Here is a 20358-nt window from a genome sequence, read left to right on the forward strand (position 1 = left end):
GTCAGGTGAATTATATATACCAGAGGTGTTTATCATCAAGCTGGATCTTGGTTCACCACTGGGTATGTATATAAGTCACGGTTAGTTGAAATGTATATAACAGAGGTGTTTATCATCGAGCTGGATCTTGGTCACCGCTGGCTCCGTAAATGATTCACGGTTAGATGAATTGTATATAACAGAGGTGTTTATCTTCGAGCTGGATCTTGGCTCACCGCTGGGTATGTATATAAGTCACGGATAGTTGAAATGTATATAACAGAGGTGTTTATCATCGAGCTGGATATTGACTCACTGCAAGTTCTGTAAACGAGTCATGCTTAGATGAATTGTATATTACAGAGGTGTTTATCATCGAGCTGGATCTTAACTCACCAACCGCTGATTATGTAACTGATTCACGGTTAGCTGGATTGTATACAAAAAAGGTGTTTATAATTGAGCTTGAACTTGGCTCACCACTGGCTGTGTAAATGAGTCCCAGTTAGATTAATTGTATAAATATATGTTATGAGTTTCTTATTTACAGAGACTCATTCAACCAAATTCTAACTGGTTATAGGACAGAATCAATGCATGACGGCAAAATTATTGATAGGAATTATTGTGGCATGGAGGATCTCAGTACACAGAGCTTCTCATAAATCTATGAGAACCAAGTAAGGGTGAATGGTCAGCAGTTATAAAGTAATGGTTATTTGTTTTTTTTGTTTTTTGTTGAAACGCTCAGCAAATGTCATAATCCAGAATGTTGCTCCTCCTAGGTCTCGGATTAACTCATCGTTTTATACTTTTTCTCATAGTATGAGAGGCTCTTTTTCCGAGCCCCTCTTTGTTCTTACAGTGATAAATCCCTAGCAAAGGCTATCTATGGAACAGCTTCACTGTGATTACTGAGAAAGATCTTCTTACACCTTTGCCAAGTTACCTGAACAAGAGAGTGTTCTGAGTTTGTCTAGGGGCTAGTAATTCCATAGTTCTTTGGGTGCTTAACTATAAATATTATATATATATATATATATTTATGATTCATCCACTGAAAAAAAAACTAAGTTTACAGGGACGTTATAGTTAGGAAATAGAATATTAAAAACCTGAGAAATTAGCTAAAAAAACAAAGGTTACAGGGACGGTATTTTCAGTTCACAATTTATACACAAAAGCATAGAAATGCAGCAGTAAGGGTTCAAGTTATCTCAAGAAACTATAATTCGTACCCTCGGGTAACTATAACTTGCGCGCCCACCATGCAGTTTTCTTATCAATAATTTTGCTGCATATTATATCATCAATGATGGCATAGAAGTTATCATGAGTGATGTAATATGTGGGGTAATTAGCAGTGCATGGCTAGGATGTGAGTTATAGTTACCTTAGGGCCAGATGCTCCATGCCTATGGCATGAACCAGCATTGCTCCCACTCGCAGGGACAATCTAAAAATGCTGAGCGGGCAGGGAAGCAATTATAAAGTCTGCTCTCAGCAGCCAGGTGCATTTTTTAATGCTCCTGCCTGCTGGCGGCAGACGTAGTGTTTGTTCTCGCTTTGCAGGACCTTTAAAATTGCTCCCACGAAGCGAGAGCAAACACAGGTTTCCGTGTTCGGACCAGTGCGGGCAGGGAAACTGATATGCTCTGGGTGCGGGCACCCCAGGGCATAGCCAAGCCGGCAATGGAGTATGGGGTCCCCAGGCTTATTAACACTATGGCTGCTAAGGCAATTTCCCTCCTGTGCTGGGAATTGCCATTTTGCTGTTGTCATGACGAGCTCAGCTCGTCATGAGCACAGCTCCAGGCTACCTCATGACGAGCTGAGCTCGTCATGAGCATGGAAGGGGTTAATGGCCCTGGGAGGGGTGAATTTTGCCCCATTCCCATTTGCTTTTACAGCCTGCCCCCCGGATGGGGTCCCTGGGGCTAAAATTGACCTGGGGAGGGGGCTTCTTGTTCCCCTCCCTCATGATTTTTGCTTTGTGCCTGGGGATGCCCCCCTTTTGATCCGAAATTGGCCCGGGGAGGTGGGCTGCATGGTTCCCCTCATTACAATTGCGACTGGGCCCTGGGTAATGGGGTTCCCAGGTCCAAAATTGGCCCAGGATGGGGGCATCTGCCCCCTCCCCTCTGGTTTGGATAGCTAGGCCCCGTGGGTGTTGTGGTCCCCAGGGCTGAAATCAGCCCGGGGAAGGGGCCACATGCCCCCTCCCCTTAAGTTTGGATGGCTGGGGAGTGGTGGTCTCCAGGGTCATAACTGGTCTGGGGAAGTGGGGCCAAGTGAGCCCCCTCTCTCTTAATTCTGAAGCTTATTATACCCCAGGATGTGGCCCACCCGGGGCATTATAAAAAACAAGTAGGCCTCTCATTTCAGCTCCTTCCTGGAAAGTTTTGAGGTGATCCATCAGGCGGGGGCCGAGAAAAACAGGGGTCTCCCCCTTGTATTTTCTATAGACTTCTTTAAACAGTGCTGCAGCAAAAAATGCTGAACAGCATTACACTAACTTTGGCATGAAGCTAGATCTTGGCCCACAGATTTAGCTTTCTGTTATTTGGTGTAAATCCAATCAGTAGTTTTTGAGAAATGAAGTGTCAAAAATAACTGTATATTTAGGCAGTTGGTGTCCAAATGTGTTCTGATTGACCAAATTAGGAGGCAGTAGTCAATCCTGATTGGTTGGTTTCAACCTGAACAATATGTTTTGGCAGCCTTTACCAGACTCAGTGACATAATAAATTAATTAAACAAGCATTTTCAATGCAATAGGCTTCACATCTGCAAGAGACAATGCCTTTTATTTATGTTTTAAGAAACAAAACTCAAATAAAATGGATTATCATGTACAATGGCAATAACACAAACTCTCGTAAATGCGAGACCTAGTGCACTGGGAATGGGAACCAGAAGAGAGATATAGGGAAAGAGAAAGATGGCAAGAGCGAAGGAACGACTACACATGTGGAGACAGAGAGGAAGAGTGAAAACACTGTGACCATAGATACATTTCATTCCACTGAAACTAAACGCAAATGTATAACTTCAAAACATGAAAAGCATAATTATTCCACTTACCTTGGAGAAGTTGATTGAAGGGGGTAATGAAGCCCATGGCTGACGTTGATTTCAAACGGAGTTACAGTTTGAAAAGTGCAGGACACTGTAAACAATTTAGAATAACACTGAAAGCGTGATTTGCGGGAGCTAAAGCAACCCAAGGCTGGGTAACCAAAGCTGTTCTCATTGGCCCATATAAGTCCTTCAGTGGAGCAGCGAGCACTAGGATTGGCTGATGGCTTTCAAGCCAATCATAGTAGCTCTCCACAAAAAGTCTGTGGCAACCATTAGAGGGTGAAACACACCGCTTCATTGGCTGTCACCAAAAATAATGAAAATTATAGATGTGGCTTCGTATAAAGGCATTCTTATGGAGAGTTCGTGAAAAGTAGGGACGGTTAGTCACCATGGGTGTTGATGGGATTTGTGTGTAGAAATGAGGGATGGAGGAGCAAATACGAAGCACCACTGCCACTACAGTGGTGAGGAGAAGCCACTTGTTATTCAGGATGCGATTGCAGTCGCAACCACCTCCGCTGTTTCTCTCTTTTTTTTTTGTAAACAGATTTTATTCATTTTCATCTTGTCAATTAGTAGCAGTACATTTCAACAAGAGCTTCTCATCTTAACTTAAGCAGCGGGTGTCAACAAGCTCAGTTGCATCTATTCAGTCCTGCTCCCCGCTTCTTGCCCCTTATAGCCGTCACCGCAAGGGCAACCACTCCCCAAATTCCAAACAACTCCCGCAACCTTACATTCAATTTCTTTATATCGAAGATCAGCTTCTCGGATGTCTCTTCTCATCTACACACATATCTATCTAAACAACTAATAAGTGAACAAACCCCTCTCCCTCTCCTATCCTCTCCCCCTCACCCGCCAGGCATGTTGCTCTATCATGTGAAACCACCTCCGCTGTTTCTCTTGTGTTGTTTTGTGGCCACAACTTAAGCTGCTATGGTGATGGGAGTGTACAAGGAAACACGTGATGATTTGTATGGGAGAGGCCTGTGTATGAATGACTGCATGGTTGTGTGTGGCACTAAATAGGCAACTGTGTGCAAGAAAGCACGTGTAAGGATTACTAGTGTTTGCACGGTACATTGCGTGTGTGTCTCTGTACCTGAAGTGCAAGGGCCGTTGGATTTTGGTGTTCTGCACACATGCAAGAAAGGGGGTAGAGGGGGAGCTGAAAATGACGGAATGCTGGCTTTGCGCTGCCTTTGTCTCGGTCTGCTTCGTACAGCCCTGTGCGGTGAATGCTTCAGTGCCGCCAGTGCTTCTTGAGCTAGCAGCACCGGCAGCAAGCTCCTGCTCACCTCTCCCTTCCTACACCGGCACCACCAGCCTCTATGACCTCTGAAGAGGCGGTGACTAAGACTAGTACAAAACAAATAAACACATTTTCAAAAATGCTTTATTATCGCTAAAATCAAATTTCTTGTTGCCAGGCTGCACCCAAAATAACTATTTTCTCATGATACCTTGCCTTGTTTGGCTTACATAACACTGTTATTTATTGCTGAACCATCAAGTTACCATTTGATGAGATTAGCAACGGGAATGACGGCCTTGCACAAAGGCAATTTCTGAACCATAACAATAAACAAAATAAGTAGAAATGGGTGCCCTGCGAAACATGAAGTGCGGCGCCCGTGTGGAGAAAAGTTATGCATGCGTTCAAATAAAAGAAGTAGTACACAAAGGAGCATATATACAACTACAGCATAACCAAACTGTTGTTGGCCGGTGCTCCTGAGAGAAAACCGCAAGTGATGTTACAGGAGTGCCAACCAATCAGAAGCCAACAAAGAAGTGTGATGGAGGATTAAACCAATGGCAAGCAGCCAGGTGGGATCACACTCCGTGGCAGCTGTTACAGGACTCTTGGACATGGAGCCAATTGAAATGAAAAGATGGTAACAGTTACAATATACATTATTTGTGGATGGTACCACACTCATTTTAGGAATGGTCTGTTTTAAGGTGATTTTACCCTGTGAAATTAAAGGATGCTAGCAGTTACAATACAAATCATTTGTTGTCTGTTCTAAGCTGTTCTAAGCTGATTTTAATCATGTTTAAGAGAAAACAGTTCTCTCGTGATTTTCTCACAGGTGTTATAGAAGGTGCTCCAAAAGTTAAAATGAGAGCGTGTTCCCTGTAAAAAGTCTGACATTTTCAGTAAATCGTGTCCTTCCAGCATGAGCAGCGAATGTCAGCTGATACGCAGTGTTCTACTGCAGCCTCCCAGAGTGTTCTAAAGAACAACTAGAGCGCTAACAGTCTTACTTATGACAAAAGTGCGGCACACCTGAAGACATCTTGATTGCATCAAATTGGTAAAACATTTAATGTAAAAAGGAAGAAAAAGAGGCTGTTTATTTTGTCATAGAAATTATGGTTTCTGCTGTAGAAAGCAGAATTAGCAAACGTTTTAAATGAGCTCTCAAATATCGTCTTCTATTTCATTAATACTGTTTGGCATGCAGACTGAAACATGCACTTTCAACGCCAGCAGCAGACTGCCAGTTAACGCCCTGGTGATCAGCAGCTTTACCACAGTGTTCTAATGAGCAGCTAGAGTGCTGACATTCTGAAATTATTTCAAAAGTGTGGCACAGCTGAACTTCATCTTGATGGAATTGAAGTGAAAAGCTGAAAGCAGTTTCTGCAGTAAATTAAAACTTTGAGAGCTAACGAAAAGGAAAGTTTAGATTCTAAGTACACAGAGGTGACAATTATGCATATCTTTTGTTACTTTATTAATCCAGCAGCCTTTAAAGAGCATCTTAATAAAAAACAGCCTTAACTTCATTTCCCATGAACCAACAGAGGAAGTTTGCAGCCGACAACTAAGAATGATAACCATTAGACCAAGGCGAAATTACTTTTCCAAAATCAATTAAACCATTGATTAGCATTAATTACTGTCAAACAAATCATCTTAGGTAGGGCGATAATCCCCTCCTCCGTGTCCTTAATCGAATCAACTTTCCTCCCACCAGCCCAGGTACAACCCGGCAAAGCTGAGAGTGAAGCAAGTTCTCATCACCGTTCCCTGGGTTTGTTTGTACAGTATTTTATTGAAAATGAAGAAATTGTTTATTAGGCAAATGTGTATCATATGTAAAATCATATCAGTATGCAGTAGATATGAGAGCGATCTTCCCTTAAGATGTATCGACAAGGCTCGGGCTGAGCAAACTTGAAAAGATGGTTTACATTATAGATGTATCTAAACCTTGGTCCTGAACAAGGTGGAGATGTAAATTGAAGATGACTATCAAAACGTGGATTGACGTTTTTTCAATTGTCCATTGTTGCCTGAATTAAATGTAAACAATGTATAATGTCTTGTACTCAATGAAGAGTTTTTGTCTATTTGTGTGCTATTTAATTGTGAATCTCATTTTTGAGTGTTGTGACAGATATATATCTACACAGATGTACAACATTAATTGAAAATGTATTGTTTTGAGATTGATTAAAGAAAAACCTTTTTGCACTCTTAGAGGTGACAAGTGTAACTTTGGTTATTTACACATCGTGCAATATGATTGTACTAATGTGGAACAGTAACAGCATTCATGTTCATTCTTACCTTTATATAAGGTGTTGAGTTTTTGTGTATTTTTGAGTGTTCATTGGCACTCTGTTACCTAATCTTTCTCACTCCCTCTTTGGTTAACTTCAAGCAAACCCTTGGACTGTCCTCTGTTACACTTAGTAAAGAGTCTGTCCTCTTTGGGTCTACTAAGTCACGCCTTGGGTGCAGTTTGTCTTGTCCCTGACATACTTCATGTAGAGCCCGGCCTCTTCTTTCCACACAGGGCTCGGAGCCTGGCATCTCTCATGTGCCACTGGGTGTATGCAGCAGCTGTCACATTTGGTGCAGGGCCTGTTCTCTCTCACAGGCTTCTTTATGAGAGCCCTGCGTCACTTTTGCACCACGTAACGGGGTACATGCATGACGCAGTGCTCTCAATAGATTTAAGAAGCAACACAAAGCCTTCCTGCGTAGGTTTAAGTGGCCTCAGAAATCATGAGTAACGCAATGCAGTGCAGGTCACTATGCCGCCTTAATCTGTGCCCAAGAGGCTTTTCTTGGGTGTTGCGGTGGGTTTTCCCACAAGGCTTTTCTTGGGTGTTGCAGTGGGTTTTCCCACGAGGCTTTTCTTGGGTGTTGCGGTGGGTTTCCCACGAGGCTTTTCTTGGGTGTTGCGGTGGGTTTTCCCACGAGGCTTTTCTTGGGTGTTGCGGTGGGTTTCCCACGAGGCTTTTCTTGGGTGTTGCGGTGGGTTTTCCCACGAGGCTTTTCTTGGGTGTTGCGGTGGGTTTTCCCACAAGGCTTTTCTTGGGTGTTGCGGTGGGTTTTCCCACAAGGCTTTTCTTGGGTTTTGCGGTGGGTTTTCTCACGAGGCTTTTCTTGGGTGTTGCGGTGGGTTTTCCCACGAGGCTTTTCTTGGGTGTTGCGGTGGGTTTTCCCACGAGGCTTTTCTTGGGTGTTGCGGTGGGTTTCCCACGAGGCTTTTCTTGGGTGTTGCGGTGGGTTTTCCCACGAGGCTTTTCTTGGGTGTTGCGGTGGGTTTTCTCACGAGGCTTTTCTTGGGTGTTGCGGTGGGTTTTCCCACAAGGCTTTTCTTGGGTGTTGCGGTGGGTTTTCCCACGAGGCTTTTCTTGGGTGTTGCAGTGGGTTTTCCCACAAGGCTTTTCTTGGGTGTTGCAGTGGTTTTTCCCACGTAACACACACAGAATTTGACGCTGCCCCAGATTTACAAAATCCTGTAAACCTGGGGAGGTGCCAAGTGTGTACGCCTCCTAAGGTGAGGCGTAGTGAAAAGACATTCTGCAGGAGACATGCAAAGAGAAAAACACCTCTTAGCATGGTTTGTGTTCAGGAAAGAGCACCTGCACAAAAACAACCTTGCATGCAGCGGAGGTACCCTTGCATGGGGGCTGGGCTGCCAAAACGGCGCCAGTGCAGGAAGAAAGGACATGAATGCATCGTATTGCCTTGCTGCAGTGCCCTACGCCAAAATCCCATCAATAAGCCCCTGGTTGTCGGACCCGTCACACTGAGTTCAAATCCTCACTTCTCTGGGTTCCCTGCCACACTGAGTTCAAATCCACACTTCTCTGGGTTCCCTGCCACACTGAATGACGTCTCCTGGCTTCCACTTCTGTTTGCGTCGATGTGTACCCATAACCATGCTTGTCCCTCATTAACAAGGACTGTATTCCACTCGCAGCAGTAACCTCCCTGGAATTCTTCCACGTGCAATCCTGAGTGGCTCTGTATCTTTATTTACCAGCCCCGCAAAATCCTGACCCACTATTTATGGGTCTAAAAACCCCTGACTCATAAGTTCCAGACTCAGAGACACAGGTGCAGGTGCATACCGCCCAGCACTAAGAAACAGACATAGTACATGAGATGGGCTCAAGGGGGCTAAATCATATCTCCTTGCAGGGATCAACAATGCACTTACAGTGATAGCCTAGTAAGAGCCGCTGAATTAATCTCAAGTTCTATTTTATATTACTATTGTACAACTGAACGTTGATGAAAGTTAGCTATCGGTATCTGTAACAAGCATTGGGGCATTTTTGTTATTGCCTCTGCAGTATACACTTCGCTTTTAGCGCTAAATGGCTAATTGTGATATATTGTCATCAACCTGAAACGCTGTTTTGGAATTGGTATTTATCTCGTACTGTTATATTTTATTATGTTTATTCAACTTTAAATCCTTAATTTTTTAAAGTACCAATATGATGTTTGTATGTTACGGTTTTAATTAACTGTATATTAAAAAGAATAGCTCACTGCATTTGGCATTTGCCTGAAATTGGGGTGCTACATTTAGGACCCATTCCTTCCAGAGTATGGTGGATCCAGTTGCCGTCCACTCCCTTCACAAACCGTCTCAGCTCCAGTGATGTAACAAAGACCCCAACAGCCCCCGCAGTTCGGGGTCCCCCAAGCTCTAGGGGGCCCTCTCAGCAGAGTACCCTGGACAGAGAGCTCCTGAGTGAGACCAGAGGGGGGCTCCTCCTTGTACTTCGCAAGGGGCTGCCACAATCCTTACGCCACTGCTCTGCTCATGTATAAAGAGAAACATGACATGAGTGGAGGAGGAGAGGCGAAATTGGGAAGAACAAATAGGATGAGGATGGACGAGGGAGTGTAAATGTCTATCCTCCCTACCCACCAGAGAATGCCAGGGAGGTGAAGACTTGGGTGGGACTCTGCGGAAGAGTACTGCAGACAGGAGGGTGAGGAAGAACCTGAAGGAACCCACGCGGACTTTAGGGTTCGCACTAACCAGAGTGACGGACAGGAAGACTAGGAAAGCGGAACGGATGGAATTCTATAAGGAGGAGCTACAAAAGAGCCCAGGTACAGCTGGTGAGAAAGCAAAAGACACACAATTCATGGATGGAATGCAGAACAAATCAAAACATTCACCCCCAGTCAATAAACTTGGATTAAATCAATGATTCTTGTGCTCACCATGCCACCCCAGTTTAGACCTGACCATACGCAAATCATTCTTGACCCTGTGCCTCATGGGAACCCCGAAACCGGTTGTAGGATGCTTGTTTCCAGTCCAGGGAGGACCTGGCTTGGCAGTTCGGGCTGGACTGTTCCCATTGGGTGTTGGGTCAAGACTGATTTGCATATGGCTGTGTCCAAATTGGAATGGCATGGTGAGCAAAAAAACAATGGATTTAGGACCCAGATCTCTGTACTGGGGTGAATGTATGACATTGTTCTGCATTCTGCCCATCAATAGTTCTTTTTGCAGGTACAGCTGGAGCAGAGGAAGCGGAGCTGGAGAACACAGAGCAGGGACCCCCGATATTGGGTTTGAGCCCCGCCACTATTCAGGAGGGTCGTGGCCTCCTCCGGCAGGTTAAACAAACATAGAAAAGAGTCAACTAGGGTTGAGCTTAGGAGAAGTCACCTGAAAAAGTTTATGAGCAATGGATGGAGGGTTCAAGGTGCAATAAAGAAGAGAATGAGGGAAAGCAGCTAAATATAAAGTATGTTCTTGAAAAGGACTGATTTGGGAGCATGATTAATTCTTGGCTATCCTGCGAGATCGACGAATGGAGACAACACTACTATGGCATTTACGCCCGCCATTTAGAGCATCCGAAAGGATCCTAATGATCCAGACGATCTACTTTCCCAATACCCTATAATATGCCCTGAAGAAACCCCAGGCTGGATGGCCGTGTAAGGGGTGAAACACGTGTTGGCTGTCAGTTTTGTTCTCTAACTCACTCTCATGGATAGAGTGACAACACTCATGGCATCAGCCGAGAAGAATTTAAGAGAGTTTCATCGAATGGTGCACTTGCCTTTGTTTTTTTTTTGTGAAAACCTTTATTTAACATTTGCAATCAAATACAGACAAGGGCCTACAACCCCCAGGGCTGGCCGCTAAGCATTTTAGTACGTTAATACCCGCATACTTCAAACCCGCCTCCCTGGAGAGCATAGGATCTCAATTCACAAAGCGGATCGGTTGCAAAGGTAGTTCAATTTGGACACAGGATAGGAGGTTTTCATTTTAAAATAATAAGTAGAAAGAGTCAGGTGTCGCACAGTATCTCGGATCATAAAAAGGGGGGCGAGCAAAGAAACAACGTGCCCAAAATAAACTCGCTTTAAAATAAGTCAACGGAGTGAAGACATAAGACAGAAGAATAAACTAGCGCATTATTATTCGTCCACTCCAGCATTATTGTCCGCCCCAGAGCACCAAAACCTCAGAAAAGTCAAGGTACAGATATAGAAACAAGGATGTAGAAAGCCGAACCCACTACACTAACCCGGAATAGGAAAAAGAGAAGAAGACAAGGGAAGAGAAGGAAGAAAGAGGCCATAGAACAAAAATAAAAACGAACACCCATCCCCACACCCCCCCACCCTGCACCCCTGCTGATGACTACGGCCACCCCCCTCGCAGCGTGCCTGTCGCCCAGTAATCAGAACCCGAAATATAGAAGAAGAGAAAGAAAGAAAAGGCAAAGAGCCCCACTCAGTGAGGGAAAGCGGAGGAGGGCATATTTCTACGGACTCCCGGTCTCCTTCCCCCGTCGTAGGCAGCCCCGCCCCGGACTCCGTTAGGCCAAGAAAGCAATCCCGTTAAACCTAGTGCCACAATGAGAGAACCAGATAACAATCTCAACCCTGGCCCTGTCGATCAAATTCAATAAAGTCGTCAATTAAAGAAAGTCCCTTCCACAGATTACTGCAAGAGTCTACAGAACAGGAATAAACAGATGAGAAAAGAACGGCAGATCTCAATGTAGATGGTTGGTGCCAATGTTGCCCCTCCCTGTCTCCGAAGCCAAGCTTTACTCCATCCGCCATCTTGAAAGATCAACAGGGGAGGGTAGTCGACAAGGTCCGAAACAGCAAGAGATGAGAAGGAGAAAGTTCCAGAATGGGGACGACATGTAAATGTTCCAAGGGACACCCAGTCGGGGGTTCCAACGGCTCCATTGGGTGATCGGGCACAGTACAGTCGGGTAGATCCAGTACAATAGGGGCAAACTCTGCTTCCAGCGCTGGGTCAAAACAAGTCTCCAAAATGTCTATTGAAATGCAGGCTAGTTGCCGGGGCACGGGTGTCGAGTCAGGATCCGCTCTCAGGCCTTTGAGTCCGCAGACAACAAACTGCAAGCCTGGACTTCAATGGTCCCCTTAAGTGCCATGAGTGCCTCCAGCACCGTTCGCAGTGACGGGCCAGTTCGAGCCTGCTCCGCTAGATGCCTTTCTTCCTCCAACATGGTGGTCCCCACGGAGAGGCGCCTTCTCCGGGGCAAAATTAGGCGGAGCAGGAGTAAGCCATGAGGGACTGACGGTTAGCAAGCAGTAATACGCAGCGAGGCACCGGCCCAGGGGGATCGATGATGTGAATGCCGAACCCCTGGTCAGGGACCCCCGCGACACAGCACCATGCGTCACTCGTCACCTCACCTACTGTAGGGCACCAGGCCGCTGGTGGTAGCAGACCAATCAAAAAGTCTGAGTGTTCCAGAGAGCGGACCCGACCTCGGACCCGGCAGGGCCCACACTCGAGACCCCGGCGTCCCTGCTGGGTTAGGCCTCAAACGACCATCGACGTAACTCCGCTCCACAACGGCGGAGAAACTCCGGGATTGCACCACTGGAGAGCAGGTCGGATCACACACACGGATCCGGTGCAGGTAACCAGGATAAGCGACAGGATAATAGAGCGAAGGACGGAGGTCAGCGGAGCCGGGAGACTATGCTGCCATCTTGGTTGGTGTCGTAGCTCCTCCCTCGCACTTGCCTTTGTTAAGTGCCCGCTTGAAACCTTGCACGACCTGGCAGACAGAAGGGGGCAGCATCAAGATCTTGAGAGGTGAAAAGAACTGCTACATAGTAACAGAACACTGCTTTTACCTGTCTGCAGCAAGGCACTCATGTCTGCACTAAGCCCCTGCGTGCATTGGTACTGAATATGTGAAGAAATGTAGTCAATCAGCACTCCTGAAAGAGCATCAGCGAACACACATAGGGGAAAAACCGTGCCATTACACTAACTTCAGTCAACTATCAAATCCTCATATGCATCAGCACACCTATACAGGGGAAAAACCATACCATTGCAGTGAATGTGTGAAGAGCTTCAGTCGGTTATCACACCTCCAAACACATCAGCGACCACAAACAGGGGAAAAACCATACACATGCAGTGAATGTGGAAGTAGCTTTAGACTATTATCAAACCTACAAAGACATCACAGAACAAACACAGGGGAAAAGCCATTAAGTGCAATCAATGTGCGAAGAGCTTTAGTCAAATATCAAATCTCCGAAGACATCAGCAAAAAAACACAAGGGAAAAACATACAAGTGCTGTGAATGTGGAAGTAGTTTTAGGCTATTATCAAACCTACAAAGACATCAGCGAACACACACAGGGGAAAAGCCATTTAAGTGCAATGAATGTGGGAAGAGCTTCAGTCAATTATCAAATCTCCGAAGGCATCAGCAAACAAACATACGGGAAAAACAATACCATTGCAATGAATGTGGCAGTAAATTTAGTGATTCCTCAAATCTCATGATTCATCAGCGAACACACACAGGGGAAAAACCATTCAAGTGCAATGAATGTGTGAAGAGCTTCAGTCAATTATTAAATCTCCGAAGACATCAGCAAACAAACATACGGGAAAAACAATACCATTGCAATGAATGTGGCAGTAAATTTAGTGATTCCTCAAATCTCATGATTCATCAGCGAACACACACAGGGGAAAAACCATTCAAGTGCAATGAATGTGTGAAGAGCTTTTGCCGATCAAACCTACAAAGACATCAGCGAACACATAATAGGGAAAAACCATATTTTTGCAATGAATGTGGCAGGGGTTTTATAGAGTCTTCAGCATTAAGGATTCATCAGCTAACTCATACAGGGGAAAAGCTGTTTAAGTGCAGTGAATGTGTGAAGAGCGTTAGTCAATTATCAGAAATTCAAAGACATCAGCGAACTCATACAGGGGAAAAGCCATTCAAGTGCAGTGAATGCGTAAAGAGCTTTAGTCAATTATCAAGCCTATATAGACATCAGCGTACACACACTCGGTAAAAACCATACAAATGCAGTGAGTGTAGAAGAAGTTTTAGTGCATCTTCCCCATTAAGGATTCATCAGTTAATCCACACAGAGAAAAATCCTTTCAGGTGCAGTGAATATGTGAATGTCTTCTGTCAGTTATTAAATCTACAAATACATCAATTAGCACACACAGAGGAAACATGATAGCATTGCAATGAATGTCAGAAGAGATTTTGACAATTATCAGGACTCCAGAGTCCTCAGTGAAAAAACAAGGGGTAAACCTTACAAGTGCACTAAAAGTGTGATAAGTTTTTATTTTTTTCTGAACCTACATAGCCTCAGTGAACACACACCTTCATTTAAATCACTTAGAAATAATCCTAGAGATGCAGTGAATTCGGAAAGAACTTAATAACATTAATAATATTTTTGACTCATCTAAGGACATAGACAGGAGCAGAACAGTGCCGTTTTTGTGAGATGAAGGAATTACAGGAAAAAAAGATATAATTATGTGGGATATTCAAATACCAGATGAATGAAGACTCGACTAGAAGAAAAGAAAAAAAACAAATAAAGTTAATAATAAAAGTGTCTGTTACCAGTGATTGTTCACTTCTGTACACATAGAAAAAACAACATGATGTAACAGGAAATCCACTTGGAACTTGCACAATTTGAAATAAAAGGAAAGAATTACCTGTTGTTTTTATTGGTGAAGAAGAGTTAAAAAGAAAACATCCATGTGTTCCTGTTCATGCTACCTGTACAAGCAGCACTATGAACAATGCTTGGACTCAGAAGGGTATCTACAGCTAACTTTAGGGATAAGTGATAAAACCTATTAACTCAACACACTTGGACTGAGTCCCTGCAAGAAGAACTAATTTAACAAGCACACACTGGTGAAAATTCACTGCTGATTGTGGTGTTTAGTTGTGTTGTACAACATTGATGGTTCAGTGACAGTGGCCAAAGAACAATGTCCAAAAGCACAAGAAGTAAAAGGAGCATAATGTCAGCAATGACTTTCACAGTTAATGCTTGCAACACACAACATTTACGTCCCAAGCCCTGACTCGGAAGAAGTGAAAGAAGCTGAATGTGAGTTGTGACTCTCAGGGTCACTGCTTGCAGTACACAACCTTTACCACCCAAAGCCCTGACGTGGAAGAAGTGAAAGGAGCAGAATGTGAGCTGTAACTCTCGTGGTTAATGCTTACAGAGCACGGCATTCACCACTCAAGCCCTGACGTGGAAGAAGTGATGCCAATGTCCATTGTCATATCTGTAAATGCATCCATCATAGTGTCCCTTCCCCAGAGGTGTCTATCATCGAGCTGGGTCTTAAATCAGTGCTGACTATGTAAATGATTCTCGGTTAGAAGAGTTGTATATAACAGAGGTGTTTATCATCTAGCTGGATCTTTGCTCACCGCTGGCTCTGTAAATGAGTCACAGATAGATGAATTGTATATAGCAGAGGTGTTTATCATCTAGCTGGATCTTGGCTCACCGCTGGCTCTGTAAATGAGTCACAGATAGATGAATTGTATATAGCAGAGGTGTTAATCATCGAGTTGGATCTTGACTCACCGCTGGCTGTGTAAATGAGTCACGGTTAGATTAATTGTTTATAACAGAAGTATTTATCATCGAGCTGTATCTTGGTCACCGCTGGCCCGTGTAAATGATTCACGGTTAGATTAATTGCATACATATATGTAATGCGTTTCTTATTTACGAAGAATCATTCAACCAAATTCTAACTGGTTATAGGACGGAATCAATGTATGACTGTAAAATTATTGATAGTAATTATTGTGGAATGGAGGAGCTCAGTACAAAGAGCTTCTCATAAACCTAAGAGAACCATGTAGAGGTGAAGGGTCAGCAGTTATAAAGTTATGGTTATTTGAAGTTTTGGTTTTTGTTGAAACGCTCCTGCAAAGGTCATAATCCAGAATGATTCTCTTTCTAGATCTCAGACCAGCTCAGCATTTTACGCTTTTTCCCATAATATGAGAGCCTATTTTTCTAAGCTCCATTAGTTCTTACTGTGATAAAGTTCTACCAAAGGCTATCTATGGAGCTACTCCACTATGAATACTGAGTAAGACCTGCTTACGCTTTTTCCATATGTTACCTGTAAAAGAGAATGTTATAGGTTCGTCTAGGGGCTAGTGATTCCATAGTTCTATGGGTGCTTAACTATATATATTATATATATATATATATTTATTCACTGAAAATACAAAGGTTACAGGGATGTTCTAGTTAGGAAATAGAATTTAAAACCCTGAGAACTTAGCAAAAAAAAAACCCAAAGGTTACAGGGATGTTATAGTTAGGTTCACAATTTACACAAAATCCATAAATATTTAGCAGGCCTAGTTAGAGTTATGTCAAGAAAATATAACTTGCACCCCAAGGTAACTATAACTTGCGCATCCACCATGCATAGTTTTCTCATCAATAATTTCACTGCAAATTATATCATCAATGATCTCATAGAAGATGTCATGAGTGATGTAATATGTGGGGTAATTAGCAGTGCATGCCTAGGACTCGAGTTATAGTTACCTGAAGGCACTGCCTCAGCTGGCTCCTCCCCTCCGGCATGAACCGGCATTGCTCCATCTCACAGGGAGCAGCTAAAAATGCAGCTCCCTGCGTGCGGGAGCAATTATTTCATCTGTTTCTAGGCCCGATTCACAGCGGACAGGGAAAGAATTGTAAAGTCTGCTCCCAGCAGGCAGGAGCAATTTCAATGCTTCCGCCTGCTGGGTGCAGACGTGGTGTTTGCTCTTGCTTCGCAAGGGCTTTAAAATTACTCCAACCAAGCGAGAGCCAACACAGGTTTCCGTGTCCGCACCATTGTGGGAAAGGAAACTGCTATGCTCTGGGGGTTGGCACCCCAGGGCATAGCCGAGCTGGCACTGAAGAATGGGATCCCCAGGACTTTGTGGCCCCCTTCTCATATGCTTTTATGTCCGGCCCAAATAATGGGATCCCCGAGACAGAAATTGACCTGAGGAAGGAGGCTGCGTGCCCCCTCCCCCGTGTTTTTGCTTTGTGCCCTGGGGATGGGCCCCCCAGATCTGAAATTGGCCCAGGAGGGGAGGGGGGGCTGCGCAGCTCACCTCCTCATTACAATTATGGCTGGGCCCCGGGGGTTTGGATAGCTAGGCCCTGAGAGTATTGGTCCCCAAGGTTGAAATCAGTCAGGGAGAGGGGCCATGTGCCCTCTCCCCTTAAGTGTGGATGGCTGTTGGGCCGGATAGCAATATCCAAGAGGCTCCTCCTCCAGAGGCATCTATACTTTTTCACCATCCTCACTTACAGACCGCCTCAGATGGTATTTAAAGAATTGAGGTCATTATTAGTGTCTTTGATATGGCGCAACTCCAGGGCAAGGGTAGCACACTCGAAGCACCATCTTCCCATATCCAAGGGATGCCTAAGAGCGCCGAATTACGAGTTATACTACGCAGCCGCCCAGCTCTAGTGGGCCATGCGTTGACTCGCAAAGAAGAACTTGGCAGAGCTAGACGCCTGGGCCATGGCGCTTTTGCAATCAGACCTGCTTGAATGGCTATCAGACTCTAAAACCCAAATCCAGAGGATTGAGGGCTAAAACGCCTAGTCAAAATACGTAATAGCCTAACTCGTTTTAAGGTGCTGCAAGCTGCGCATAAAGTATGGAAACTGTGCGGAAATTGTTGAAGCTTTACAAGTACCACAGAATAAAATAGAATGAATGTCTGGTGTTCATTGAGGCTATTTTGGGTCTGCAAAATGTCTTTCCATTGAGAAAACAACATGGAGTCCAAGAGGAAAGGAGTGGGCAGACACTTCCTGTCATGGTCAGTTGTAGAGAAGTTACCCTCCGTCCAGGAGTTTACACCATAGAGAACTATCATCAAACAGCTTACCCACCTCTTTGTTTATTGAAACACCATGGTGATATGGAGTACGAAAACCCTCCTGGAGGGATTACGAAAGAGGGTGGCTAGGCTTTCATGGAGGTTTAGTTTGGTCTACAGGCTCTTATCTGCAGTGATGGATGCTCTCCGCTCTTCCAGCCAGGCTGTTTTATTTAACATATACTCCTCATTGTAGGGCTGTGTGTACTGGGGTTGCACATTGTGTTTGACTTTGTACTCCCATATGTGCTTATTTGTTTTAATAGTCACTGATGTGTGTCTTTTACTTGTGTTAGGGTTATAAGTACAAAAAATATTCTCCAGAAACCAGTGCCTGTGTTTATTCTTTGGTTGATTTAAGTTTTCTAGCCCAGTTTAACAGAAACTCGCTTAGAGGTCAGGAGACCTCACATGAGGGTTGTAGGTTGCAAACACCCATTGCTCTCAGGCCCTGTGTCACAGGGAGCTCACTGGGGCCTCTGCTCCAAGCCACTATCATTTTTTTGGTGTTGCTCTGGCCAGGTCACTGGTGAGATGAACTGGTTTGGTTTCAGTCCATTGCAATCAATAGTCCTTTCTCCCCTGTGATGATTTAAGCCAGGCAGTGCTTTTAGCTTTACAAAGGGTTACAGAAGTTGGGGTGAATTGAAGGAGTATTAAAGGAGCAGCATCGAGTAGTAGAGGGAGTGGAAAATCCAAAAAGTGGCATCGAGAAGCGTAGAGGGAGTAGGGAATCCAAGGTGCCGAATCAAGTGCACAGAAGTTGCACGGAATCAAAAGAGCTGCATCAAACAGTGCAGAGGGAGTAGGTTTTCAAGGAGCGGCATCAAGTAGCACTTAGGGAGCAGGGAATCCAAGGAGCGGCATCGAGCAGCGCAGAGGGAGTGGGAAATCCAAGGAGCAGCATCGAGCAGCGCAGAGGGAGTAGGGAATCCAAGGAGCAGCATCGAGCAGCGCAGAGGTAGTGGGGCAGTGCAAAGGGAGTAGGGAATCCAAGGAGCAGCATCAAGCAGTGCAGAGGAATTTGGGAATCCAAGGAGCTGCAAGGAGCAGTGCAGAGCGAGTAGGGAAACCAAAGAGGAGCTTAGAGCCACGTAGAGGGAGTAGGGAATCCAAGGAGCAGCTTCAAGCCACGCAGAGGAAGTAGGGAATCCAAGGAGCGGCATCGAACAGCGCAGAGGGAGTGGGAAATCCAAGGAGCAGCATCGAGCAGCGCAGAGGGAGTAGGGAATCCAAGGAGCAGCATCGAGCAGCGCAGAGGGAGTGGGGCAGTGCAAAGGGAGTAGGGAATCCAAGGAGCAGCATCAAGCAGTGCAGAGGAATTTGGGAATCCAAGGAGCTGCATGGAGCAGTGCAGAGCGAGTAGGGAATCCAAAGAGGAGCTTAGAGCCATGCAGAGGGAGTAGGGAATCCAAGGAGCAGCATCGAGCAGGGCAGAGGGAGTAGGGAATCCAAGGAGCAGCTTCGAGCCACGCAGAGTGAGTAGGGAATCCAAGGAGCAGCATCGAGCAGGGCAGAGGGAGTAGGGAATCCAAGGAGCGGCATCGAGCAGCGCAGAGGGAGTAGGGAATCCAAGGAGCATCGAGCAGGGCAGAGAGAGCACGCGATCTAAGGAGCGGCGTTGAGAAGTGAAGAGGGTAAAGGGAATCCAAGGAGCAGTATTCAGCAGTACACAGAGAGAGTAGGTAATCCAGGGAGTGGCATTAAGCAGTACTGAGGGAGTAGAGACTCCAAGGAGCAGCATCGAGCAGCGCAGAGAGAGTAGGGAATCCATGAAGTGGCATCAAGCAGTACAGAGGTAGTAGGGAACACAAGGAGCTGCATCGACAAGTGGAGAGTTAGTAGGGAATCCAAGTAGTGGCACCGAGCAGCGCCGAGGGAGTAGGGCAGTGCAAAGGGAGTAGGGAATCCAAGGAGCAGCATCGAGCAGTGCAGAGGAATTTGGGAATCCAAGGAGCTGGTTCGAGTCACGCAGAGCAAGTAGGGAATCCAAGGAGCAGCTTCGAGCAGTGCAGAACGACATTCAGGGAGAGCTGAGACAACTTCCTCTGATCACCATCAACTCTACAAAACACTATACAACTTTAGGGGCTACATACATCTAAGTGAGAGACCCAACCATCTCTTGTTACTCTATCAAGCACCTAGTTATGACACCCTACACAGATTTACAAATCGTCTTGCAGTCTCTGTGAGACGTTAGCCTGGCATATGTTGTCCACTATTCTATTGGGCACCTTGGACCAGTCTAAACGACCCTTATGATGGTGGTTGTAAAGTCAACCTTATAGATCAGCTATCCTAGTGGTAGCATGGACCAGCAGTCTTAGGCTAAAACTTCAGAGACAATGTGAAGCAAGCTGTTTTACCAATTCTAATCCCTTGAGTATCAAATGAAAGGACACCACACAAGGTATATATCAAATATATACGTACTTATTATTAACACAACCCATCTGGACTCTTTATGAGGTCAGAGCTTGAGATACATTACAAGTTACTCATTAAGCATACTATAAGTTGCACAAATACAATTCTGCCCTAGGAGCTCACGAACCATATACTAAGTATGTGGTATAAGAACCACTTCAGGAATAGTGAATGGGCCTAGAGCCTAGGGAATCGCTGGGGCTACACTGGACAACCAATGGATTGGAAGTAGGAGGCCCACAGGAGACGCGTGCAGTGTCTAAACACAGTCGCGAGTTGCCATAGAGTTATAATGGGAACGTAAAAGTTACAAAGTAGTTGATTTAGAACCCTTCCGGATG

General features: G+C 45.1%; 1 protein-coding gene across 1 annotated transcript in view; it reads left to right on the forward strand.

The window, feature by feature from the left end:
* LOC147737469 (uncharacterized) overlaps positions 1–13862 on the forward strand; it is a 71519-nt gene extending 57657 nt beyond the window's left edge. The window contains 1 exon segment of the mRNA XM_086924138.1: positions 13144–13862. Coding sequence (XP_086780264.1) covers positions 13144–13862 — 719 coding nt within the window.
* Positions 13863–20358: the final 6496 nt, after the last annotated feature.

The sequence above is a fragment of the Lissotriton vulgaris genome, chromosome 1_1, assembly GCF_964263255.1.
Source record: "Lissotriton vulgaris chromosome 1_1, aLisVul1.2, whole genome shotgun sequence".
In the NCBI taxonomy this organism is placed as follows: Eukaryota; Metazoa; Chordata; class Amphibia; order Caudata; family Salamandridae; genus Lissotriton; species Lissotriton vulgaris.